General features: G+C 37.1%; 1 protein-coding gene across 1 annotated transcript in view; it reads left to right on the top strand.

The window, feature by feature from the left end:
- Positions 1 to 8,348: 8,348 nt before the first annotated feature.
- Positions 8,349 to 12,790, top strand: part of LOC136835778 (putative leucine-rich repeat-containing protein DDB_G0290503) — a 10,468-nt gene continuing 6,026 nt past the window's right edge. The window contains exons 1-3 of the mRNA XM_067099636.1: positions 8,349 to 8,425; positions 9,637 to 9,780; positions 10,531 to 10,721. Coding sequence (XP_066955737.1) covers positions 8,349 to 8,425; positions 9,637 to 9,780; positions 10,531 to 10,721 — 412 coding nt within the window. The remainder of the gene's footprint in view (positions 8,426 to 9,636; positions 9,781 to 10,530; positions 10,722 to 12,790) is intronic.

Below are 12,790 nucleotides of genomic sequence, written 5' to 3'. Positions count from 1 at the left end.
TCCAAACTTTTATTACTTATTATTAGGTGAGGTAGATTATTCCTCAATAAATTCTATTACTCTTTCCTGGAAATCATTACTTGTCCTTCTGGTTGTAGAGTACGACGGTTTTGCCACTAAAAAACCAATATCCCGATTGCTTATTATTTTCAAAGTACAACGTACGAGAAATGTTACCTTTTGGGGTTTCCTAAAATGCCTTGCATCATAATGCTCTACTCTAATCATCGGACAGTCTTAAAGCTAGATCTTATAACAGCTTTTATATTTAGTATGTTTTGTTGTTGGTTTTGAGAACTATTTATATCTCTTGCTGCTCCTTATATACACAAATAAATAAGTAAATATATATGTATATAGATATATGACCCTTTCCATCAAATTTATTTTCATCTAATGAAGGAAGACTACACCATATCCTGCAATGCTCTCCCACCCCCACCCCCAAAACAGTGGAGAATTCCGTTTTGCATGATCCACAATAGACTATCTAAGGATTCTTTTTTGCATTACGGACCGAGTGCAATGCATTCTCCATTTCAATCCCTTCCCTTTAAGGTCTTCCTACATAGCTGTCCATCCTCTGTAACTTTCCTGCATTTAATATTCCCCTCCTCTTTCTCTAAATTATTTTGTAAATGGTATGTGTGCACTGTAGACATCTACAGTGGCTAGATTTGGTCCAGGCAAACCTAGACAGTGTAAACAGATGAGAGAGAGCTCTGGCTGGCACTGCTTTCAATTATAGTTCCTCGCTGGGTGGGCGGGTTCCGTTCTCAGCTACCATTCTGTTGGTCGCGAGTTCGAATCTCCGACCGGCCAGTGAAAGAAGAAGAGAATTTGTTTCTGGTGATAGAAATTCATTTCTCGCTATAATGTGGTTCGGATTCACAATAGCTGAGGTCCCGTTGTTAGGTAACCAATTGGTTCTTAGCCACGTAAAAGTAAATCTAATCCTTCGGGCTCAGCCCTAGGAGAGCTGTTAATCAGCTGCTCAGTGGTCTGGTTAAACTAAGATATACTTAACTACCGTTACGGTTGTTTTAGTCTAACTAGTAGTGTTTCAGTGTACACATGGTTCTGAGGCCTTCGAGGTTGCACTACTTGGATTTGTTTGTCCAGTTATAATTGTTCCGTCCTCTTAGAGTGCTATATTCGTGACGTCATCCAGTAAAAAGTGGAAGTGGGACAGTGCTCAGTCCATGATTTTAAGAGCAATATGAAAGGTTCACTGAACTATGGGAAGTGTTATTAAATGAACACTCTAATAAAAATAAAATAAATATGTTATTATTAAAACTTCCTGAATCGGAAATCACAAGAAAGTATCACAGTCGGCTTTGTTAAGTGAACAGAGAAGTGAGAAAAAGAAAAAGAGAAATGTGGTAATAAGTAAGTATGAGTTGCGAGAAATCAAAATGTAAACTATACTGGATAAACGTCGCTTTCTTACATTTGGAGTACTCATAATCTTACATTTGGAGTACTCATAATCTCCTAGGGACATACGTAAAGAGTTCTCATAAGATGCTGCATTCTCGTCAAGTAATTCTCTGAACAGTTTTGCATGGGTTCAGCTGCCACAGCTGGCTGGTCAGGTTGTGATACCTCACACCGCCAGAATCCGAAGCCTGACGGAGCTTTTTTTTTATGAAGTACCCTCTAGCGTACATAAACGGTAGAGCAATATCGATATGAAAACTCTATTGAGAGCGAATGCTGTTGCAGTATACACATACTTCTAGAATAGTATCGCTAGAGAAACCTACGTTTAGCTAGATTTCACTCTGCAGTGTACAACTAGGATTATAATAATGACTCTTTCGCCTTCTTTTTTTCTCTTCCTCATCTGTCGCCTTTGTGTAATCGTTCACAGAGTTCGTTTCTTATTCATGAAATGTTTAAAAACTGAGGGAACAAGATGGTCGACTCCAGGATAGTTACAGAATTTTAGATAACTCCCCTACTCAGTTTTCTAATGAAAGATGGTCGACTCCAGGATAGTTACAGAATTTTAGATAACTCCCCTACTCAGTTTTCTAATGAAATCTGTAGGTAACATTAAACAGAAGAGAGGCTGCTTTCACTTCATCGTTGAGTAATAAATTGTCCTATCACATGTGATGCATTAAATAGTTTTATTGCCTGCTAGATGCACGAAATGAGAAAGGCTGGAACAAGAAGCTGAATCCTTAGAACCCTTTCAGCTGCCTACTTTCTATGAGATCTTATTTTATTGAATGCGACAGTGTTCATTACGTCTCATACATTTTACCATAATACCTTAACCTATTTGGCTATGTCCCTTGGATTTGTAGGGAAGCATTATTAAAATTTTCCGCTTAATTCTTCAGACATGTTGGATTAACTTGGGCAACCGGTCCCGAAGGGGTTGGTTGTGTTCCAGTGCCGGCATTCCGCTGGTTTGTGTTCCAAATTCATATCTCTATTAAATTTTTCAACTAAATTGCTAGTTTTTCACAACTGCAGATCAGCAAATACGAAAACACAGTAGTATTTGCTATCAGGTGACTCTAAAATATAACTGAATGCATGATTCGATTGGTTCGGCAGAAGCGGCGGGATTGGGTAAGTATCATGTCATTTGGGTAATTACTTGATCAAATTACAAAGTCTTGAGTCTGTTATATTTGACACACTTAAGTTTGATGATTCTGTATGTCAAACTAGACTAGATTAACATTTTGCTGAGTGTGAGGAATATACGTGGAAATTGCCCCAAGGGGAGCGCTGACTCCAAGAGGCCCTATTATAAAGTAAGTGCTATAACTACCTTATGAATGAAGAGATTTGCTTCAAATTTTTACCATATTCTTCAACTAATAATAAAAATTTTCAACATGGGAAATTTAGAAATTCGACTTCTAAGTTTTTTTTTTTTTTTGCATTTGATCAAAAGATTTTAAAACTTTCTAAAAATATGCAAAAAAAAGTTTCACTCAAAAATGAATTTCCCACATACAAAATCAAGATATATAGTTATACTAAACGCTGTAAAATTTCATCGAATTTAGTTCAGTCTTCTTGGAGTTATAAGCATTTATTTTAAAAAAACTAAGTTTTGAGAAAATGGCAAAATAAAAAAATTATGTTTATTTTGTAATAACTATGAAACTATGACAGTTAGAAGGCTGATTTTAGCATAAAAACTATTTTTTCATATAAAAAATGTCACAAATTTACAATATAATCAAATGAATAGAATTATATATATATATAAATGACCAATATATATATATATATATAAATGATATATATATATATATATATATATATATATATAATATATATATATATATATATATACCATATATATATGTGTATATATATACATATATATAATATATATATATATATATATATATATATATATATACATATATATATATATATATATATACATATATATATATATATATATATATATATATATATATATATATATATATATATATAATATATTTACTATAATACCGTTGTATTACAATAAAAGATATGAATATCTTTTACTGTAATACAACAGTACAATATGAAGTTAAAAAGGCCCATAAAACGCTATTGGAATGTTGTAAAATATGGACACATCATGTGTCACCAGAGTATATATACAAAGCATATGTAGGTGTGACAGTATATATACTCTTGTAACACATTATCTCCCCATATTTTTGTATTACAGTAAAAGATATTCATATATATATGTATATATATACTGTATATATACTTTTATATATATTATATTATATACTATATATATATATATATATATATATATATATATATATATATATATATATATATATATATATATATATATATATATATCTTATATATATATATATATATATATATAGTGATATAATCATATATATATATATATATATATATATATATATATATATATATATTTATCATTTATAAAGCAAATTTTTCATAACAAAAAATTCATTAATATATGCTATAAATATAATGTTTCCTCATAACCTATAAAAAATAGTATATGCTACCTACAAAAAATAGTAGGCTATGTGCTATCAGTCCGAACTTTTTTTTATAAATTATAAAAATAAATGCCCTAATGAGGTTAGGCCAAGACATGGTATTCTAGGAAAGGTTTGTTCCCATCGTTTTACACTCGCCCTAAAGTTTTCTTCATAGCCTACAAAAATATAAGCTATCAATATAAATTATCTACATAACATATATAATTTACCACTGTACACGTTTTCCTTTCAGATACTGGAGGCAAATAAACAAACAACTGCGTGGATAAAGTAAACAATCGCTGAACAACGAAGCCTACACAAGTCACGAGTCAGACAACTCATAGCAGTAAAATCAAGTTTTGTGATCTTATATGATTATTATATTATGAAAAACAGTAATCACTCATTAGAATATTACTAATCACTAATCTGAATATCATTCATATATGAAAACAAATCCCTTACCTAGATATGGGCGTTCTGGTGATGTTGTTAGGCCATCCCAAGCAAGACAATTCCCGTTTGCTTCGTCCCTTTCTTGTAACAAACTTGGAGACGCAATTGTTCAAATTTCTCCCTCATAAGGGTGGTCCTTCTCTTGCTTATGGCAATGGAATTGCGTGAATGCACTACACGGTAAGACAATCCGTAAGGGAAATGCGTCGCAAAGCACTAGGATAACGGTTGAACCAGAACCACAGTACACACAAATCGAGATGGTGTATTGGTAAAACCCGACTCTCTGTTTGGAACTGTTACGTACTTATATAATTTCATATTTCCGAGAATACCCAGTAAAGATATGTCAAGAAATATAAAATATTATAAGTATACTAGCTGGCAGGGTACGTCTGTGATACGACTATGACGAGTTCAAAATATGGAGATACTTAGATATATATTTACTTTGATTTGATATTTGTTTTAGAGAACGAGCCGCTGTATCGTAGAAAATGGGTAGTTTTAGTAGGATACTGAAGTAAATTTCTCACTTTCTACCATCCAGAATTGGCAAGTCATACAGACATTGTACGATAATTTGTCTCTCAATATCGCTCACAGAGCGATATCGCAGGGCGATATCGAGATACATATTTACTCTGATATTATATTTTTTGAGAGAGAGACGTAGATAATGTGTATTCTAGTAGGAAAGCAAAGCATACTTCTCACTTCCATCTAAAAAGTCATAAAGAACTTTTGCTACAATTTTTCGCTCAATGCCGCTCAAATGCTCAAAAAAACCCACTTACGAATTTTTTTTAGCAATAATATTTCAGGACATGTTTATTTAGACATATACCAGTCCAAAACTGTAAAAAACTAAAAATCGATAATTACTTGAAATTCAGTGATCAGCGCGCCCCCTAAAGTATGATGCAGTTGTCGAATATATTACTGTTCTTTTAATAAACCGTGTTTGTAAGAAACAGCAGCCTTCCATAAAAGAAGATAGACAAATATTGATGGAAAATTCATCATCAAACTGTTGTATCAGGGATGAACCAACTTTGTGAAAAATTTCCATCACCTAAAATCTCCTTAATACTCTTCCAAGAACCTTCATCCTTAGCTCTCAGACCCACTACCACTGATGTCATATCACTGACAATATTAACTACTCACACAAGTTTCCTCTCTTCCCTTCATACCAGTATAAAATATATATATATATATATATATATATATATATATATATATATATATATATATATATATATATATATATGACATCACCGTGATTCATATACAATCAGCTTCCACAAACGTGATCCAATTACTCTACTCAGTCAAGCTAGTTGATAATTCAAGTTTTCAACTCTCTCTTCCTTCATACCAGTATAAATATATATATATATATATATATATATATATATATATATATATATATATATATATATATATATATATATATATATATATATATAAATACTGAGTCATTGATAAATCTTTGACACGCACGCAATTTCCTTCTTTTATCCTCAGACTCTATCCTTGCTCGAGCCTTTGAGACTTCAAGGCAAGAGCTATTTTATTTTCTTGAATATTCCCTAGATTTCCGATAAAAAATAAGGTATCTGAGAGAAGTTGAAAAACCCACGACGCTTTCAACTCTTTCATGTTGTGATTTCGCAGCGAAAACATCGCGCAAGAACACATGGCTTCAAAGTGCACGTTGCATTTGTAAAATAAAAAAAATTCTTTTTCAGTTTACATTCTGCAGACAGTTACGAGAAATAATATTTTCATCTAGGAATTATCTTTTTCTTGAGTCACCGAAGGTTGCGAAAATACTATTCAGAAATGGACTGCAACTTTTAGACAACTGCGTAAACAAATGTTACGTCCTTGCTGCAAAAGACTAACGGAACTTTTTTGATGTCTCAGTCAAGTGCCACATTCCTTGCTGCAAGGTTTTTACTTATTGAAAGTTTGTGATCGTTTAAGAACATATCAGTATTCTACTTTTACAGTGAACTCTAAAGGAAAGGATCCGTGTGAGCAGTATGAAAAGTCCAAACACCAAACACTTCTCTTTGAAAATATGGGGACGGACGTGTTGGAGGTTTCTCTCGCGTTTTTTACCAACAAAGAAGGGTTTTACGCTCTTGGTGATTATACCTTTCATAGAAGGCACTGTATTAATAGTGTCTCTACGTAATACCCGGCGCGTAAGTCAGTTAGTTTTGTGTAATTGCAGATATATTAATCTACGTTCCGCCCCAATCAGTGCCTTCAAATTTTCAAGTTTCAACTTCTCAGGCCCTATTGGCCTGGGAAAACAGGTAGTGGAGTGCTGTGTATGTGTTAGTGCTTGGCCCTCCCTTTACCACAAAAATGTCATCTGACCAACCTCCAACCGTCGTGGCAGTGACCCTGGCACCTAACGTTACCTGTGCCCTACACACAAGTTCTGTACCCGCGAACAATTGTCTTTACTTATACAATATCACTCGAACCAGTTCCTTTGTCGAGTCTACTATACAATCGGTTAGAGCAGCCTTCTCCTACGAGGAAATTAACGCTGAATATACAAAATGCAAAGACCTGATACTAGATACCATTCTCCAGGAGCGACCCACGAAAAGCCTATCCTCTTTCAGGAAAGTACCAGATATCACTAAGTGGCTCGGTGGAAATCTACGCCGATGACCCTTACAATCTGCCCCCAAAGGGGCCTGCTGATCTAAGCCTACCTGCAGTGTACCATACGGCAGAAAATGCGTTTCTAAAAGCAAAATCCCTTTCAGAAAAAATTGACAAAACCTCAGAAAAAATTGAGGAAGCACAAGACAAATCAAAGGACTGCAGGAATCACTCGACAGTCTTAAAACTGTGGAAACAAATAAGAATATTTCACGAATCTGGGATGCGATCAAAGGAGTGCAAGGATCATTAGACAATCGCACAGCACGCCACCAGACTCCTTTGAATGAGGCATCTATTATTTCCTCGCCTCCCAACAACACGAGAGAAGTGAGGGTGCGACACGAAGTCAAGGTGGCCATACCCTCCCATGAGGGAACTGCCCTCTCTCCCTCGGATGAAGCGCCCAAATCACCTGTGGACCTGTCGGAGAGGACCGACGAACCCCCAGCCTTCTCTCCCTCCCCAGTGGCTCCGGTGGAAGATAAGTCTTCAGCGACGACCACCAGCCCTCGTGAGTCTTCCGACCCTATCACTCCCCCACAAGACCCCGTCGTGGATGAAGAGGTGATTGATCATGAGGGGAATGGGGGCTGGCAGACACAAACAAGTAGAAAAAAGAAAAGAACATCCCGATTGTCCGCTGAACCGAAGCCCAACCTTCGTGAATCACCTCGCCCGAAACCTGAGAGATGTCACGTTGTGATTCACAATTTAAGCTCATCGGTGAAGCTAGACGCCATAGTAGAGAAAGTCAAGTTTCTCACGGGCTCCGACCTCTTATCTCCACGAACTCCCATGCAAAATTAAAAATAAAAGTGGCATACAAGTTACCTGCCTATTTCAATGTTCTTAAAGGCGAGAATTTCGGTCTAACATAAAAGTCTCAAGATACAATAATCTGGGACCAACCTCCCCCAGGGAACTTACTGACACCAAGTAGGGGTTCAGGCACAGACTCGCCTTCTACCACAAGTGCCAGCCATCCTCCCAAGCCAGTGAATGCCCACCCCAACTGGCCAACCCCCATCCACCCAAATGATCAACTCATTCATTTCCATCTTCGTGAGTTGCCATGGATACAATAAATATAATCTCTTGGAATATTTTTGGCATCAAGTGGAACATACCTTCCTTAAACATGTTCTCGCAAAGCTTCAAAGGCATCATTAATTGAAACGCTCCTCTGGCCTCATGACCTTGCCATCTGTGATTCAGTGTGAAGACTTAGAGCTTTCTCGACCTCATCGATGCAAGTTACAGATCACATCGTAGCCGGTCGCCGAAGGGCCTTTCTTTCCTGGCACAAATCGCTAGACAATATGGTGAATGGTGACCTACAGGACTCAGTCGATATCGTTCAGTTGCTAGCACTGTGTGCTGGGCCCGCGTTGGATTCTCGGCCGGCCAATGAAGAATTGGGAAATTTATTTCTGGTGATAAAAAATTCATTTCTCCGCCATATTGTGGTTCGGATTCCAAAATAGCTGTAGGTCCGTTGCTAGGTAACCAACTGGTTCTTAATACGTAAGATAAACCTAATCCCTTCAGGCCCAGCCCTAGGAAGCTATTAATCAGCTCAGTGGTCTGGTTAAACTAAGGTATACTTGACCTACAGGAGTGATAGACTTCTGGGGATTCAAGTGACAATTGGGGACTCTTAAGATCTTAATGATTAATGTTTATATGCCCTGGGAAAGAATAATAATTTTGATCAATACTGCATGATCCTAGGTGAGTTAGCATTATTCACGATTCTACTGTACTGCTGACCACATTTGTATAATTGGGACCTTAATTCTCACCCCACAAAACAATTTTATAACGAACTTACTAAGCATGTCAAAATCACGCTCTCGAATTAGCGATGTGTGCTCTCCTTCCTCCCTCCTCCTATACCTATGTACAGAACAGAACGGACACAGTTACAATCTCTGGATTTGGACTACTGCATCACGTTCCTCAACTTCCTTGATTCTATTGTGACCTGCAACATTCGCTACGATCTTGCAATGGGCTATGATCATCCCCCTTACAGGTGTCATTCAGTACCCCCATCCCTCCCTACCGTGACCCTAACTGACCACCCACCTGCTGTTAACTAGGATTTTAATAACCAACAGAAAACCAGATCCTTTAGGGAAACCACGGAAACCAGGCTGCGGTCAATAGCTCAACCGGCGGACGCCTTACTGTGCACTAACCCAAAATGTAGAAACGATCATCACAGGAGAGATCTGAAAGAATTCTATTCGAATATAATTTCCGCTATGCTCGCCTCCGGCAGGGATACCTTTAGATCTCGTCACAGCAACTCTTGTAATGCACCTGGATGGAATGACTTGGTTAAAGATCTTTATACATATTCACGCGAAATGTTTCTACTGTGGAGGCAAAATGGTAGCCCGAGGGAAGGACAATTTGCACTGATAATGAGGCAGGCAGAGAGCGCAGTTAAATTTTGCCCCCTTAAACATTGCAGACTGAATGAAAAAGCAACTAGAGCTGATGCAATGTCTAGAAAATTAGAATCTGGCGATTACCCCCGTCTTTGGAAGGACATTCAATCCCTAAATCCCAAAACTAAAAAGCTATCACGGAGAGTAAGAGAAGCCGTCGTGGCGAGGCTATCACATGAATGTGGGGCGATCACTTCAGCACTATCCTGAATTACATAAACGATCAAGACTCCCTCAGGGATGTAAATAACCGCCTTACTGATAATATTCAGTTCCATTTCGCCGATCGTATTACGCCAGGTAACATCAGCAATGCCATAAACAACCTACCTAATAATAAATCGCCCGGCTGTGATGGTCTGCCTGCTGAAGCTTTCAAATTCTGCCATCCGATAACATTTTGCTAGCTGCTCTATTCAATGCGTGCATAATTCACCAGTTTCTCCCAGACCCCTTATTCTCAGTTCACTTAATACCATTAATAAAAAACAAGTTACAGGATGCAGCTGGCCCTGGCAATTATCGCCTAATTGCAATTACTACAACTGCGTAGAAGATACTTGAGTCTCTTCTTCTAGTGAGACGTCTCCCCCTTTCTACACACTACTGACAACCAGTTCGGCTTTAAAGCAAATCACTCAACCGGCACCTGCATCTACATCCTGAAAGAATTGCCTCTCCTGTTTTTCTATGTTTTGTGGATGTGAGAAAAGCATTTGACAAGAGCAAACTACCTGAAGCTCTTCCTGAAGCTGTACAAACAGGCACACCTCTATATCTAATTGGCATCGTATGTTGTTGGTTCTCACAGCAATTCTGTGTCAAATGGGGTAACGTGCTGTCATGCACCTTCGGCTCCTAAACTGGGCTCCGGCAAAGGGCATTCTCTCCCCCATACCTGTTTAACATGTACACAGATGCCCTGATTGTCAAAGTGAGCTCACTCCCAATCGGATGCACTATCAACGAAACAACAATAAACAGCTCTGTTACGCCGACGACATGGTTCTGATTTCCCCATCAGTGCAAGGTCTCCAGCGACTCATCGACACCTGCCGCCAATATGCAGAGGGATTTGATATCCTACACAACGAAACCAAGACCCAGTGTATGTCGCTGCTCCCGAGATCGCTTAAGCATAATTGCAGAACCACTAATTTTCCTCGGAAATCCATCGTCTGGAATTCGTGCATGAATTTCCGCATTTGAGCATACGTACGGACGCCTAAATACGGCAGACATAAAACAGCGGCGTCGTAAACTACCGCTGTCGTAAACTATGTGCAAATGGCAACATGATTGCAAGGAGGTTTGCCTTCTGTCACCAAGACACGAAACTGCTGCTCTTCCGATCGTACTGCTACAATATATATGGATGTTCCCTTTGGACGAACTATTCCGGAGAAACCATGAGACGTATCACTGTTGTTCACAACGACATTCTGAGACACCCCACAAACACTCCTCGCTATCCCTCCGCCGTGATAATCTGAAAATCATTGCGAGGCAAACACTGTCCAGTCTGATCACCAGACTGAGAAACAGCAGCAATTCGCTCATTCAAAGCATCCTAAGCAGTGAGGCAAGAAGATCTAAAATTTGAGAAAGATGGAATGATGAGGCGTCTGTTCCTTAAATGTCTTATTCTCTATTTTTGCAATTATGAAGTGTCATCCCCAGAATCTGTCATTATTATTATTATTATTATTATTATTATTATTATTATTACTGTTATTATTATTATTATTTCTACGTTTCTTGTTATTTTTGGTATTTTTAATTTTTATTATTACTGTGATTAATATCAATGTAGATTTTGCAATTTTCAATATTTGTATTTAGCCTTCTGGACCCGACTTCTGTGACCACCTAAGGTCCCCAGATGGAAATTAATCGTCTGTAATCTGTATTTTTTATTGTTATCATTTTTTATTTTTTTTCTATTATTCTCCATATAATTACTGTCATTACCATTATCATGAATTTATTTTTTCTACCTCTTCTGTGTGGATACTGCCGATAATTATTTTTATCATGTTACCTTATGTATCTAGATTGTGTGCATTGCATTTGTATATTCCAAGCATATGCCCTTGAGCCGCAATAAAGATTATTATAATTATTATTATATTTCTAGTTTTCAGGAAGCGTCACCTTCCTTGGAAAAGCATCATTCGTTTTTAGCATTCATTTCCGGACTGCCACTTGACACCCGAGGGAACTACGAGTTTCTAACCCTCCAGTCACTTGGCGTCTCTATATAACACTAACTTAGGTCAAATATCCTGATAAGGTGAAACCCCGAAGTTTTGTTGTTGAAATGACTAGAGGCTATTACATAAAAGCCGAAATGCTTTTGATTGAACTTATGATTTGTACTTCAGTGACATCATATCGAAGGAATGTGTGTCAGGGTGATAAAATAAAAGTAAAACAAAATAAATGACAAACTGGTGCATAACAGATCCTGGTGAAGGGCATCTGCATATTTAAATATTTCACAGGACCGCTCCTCCAAAAATACGAACACGATGTGGTAACCGGTGAAAAATTTAGTGTGTCCGCTTTTGCAAAAGTTCTCCATACTTTAAACATAAATCGATGCAACGCTGGTAATGCCTCAAGCAGTTTTCCTTTGTTCATTCTTCCTTCATGTTACAAAATTAAACTTTCTGGTCGATCAGCCAGTTTTCACATTCTAATTTTTCCTTCCCATATAATGCAGTCTTTGGACAAGAAATTTCTTTGGGTGAAACTATATTACTCCCCTGTGAGCTATGATTCTATTTGCGTATTCTGTCTGTCTTTATAATTTTGATGGCATATGAAAGATGTACGAGATTTAGAAACATACGATATACAACAACATAAAAGAGTAGAATTTTAATGATTATAACACATATAAACCTCAGACCATTATTCCTTAATCTGAACAGTGAGTGATCTTATCAACAAGGTCTTCGCTCCACGCCAGTGAGAACAATACGTGAGAATGATTAAATAAATAAACAAATATATAAATAATTCTATATAATTCAACTCTCTCATGGCTTCGGAAGATACTGTGATATAAGATTGTTCGATATTTAAGTTATTTCTCAGATTTTTCAGTCTTTTCTAGAATCTTACACACGTACATATAACCTGAGACTGATCTATATTGTTAAATGGTAAAAC

Source organism: Macrobrachium rosenbergii, chromosome 55 (genome assembly GCF_040412425.1).
Source record: "Macrobrachium rosenbergii isolate ZJJX-2024 chromosome 55, ASM4041242v1, whole genome shotgun sequence".
NCBI lineage: Eukaryota > Metazoa > Arthropoda > Malacostraca > Decapoda > Palaemonidae > Macrobrachium > Macrobrachium rosenbergii.
The sequence above is the reverse complement of the archived record's forward strand: the minus strand, read 5'-3'. Positions and strand labels throughout refer to the sequence as shown.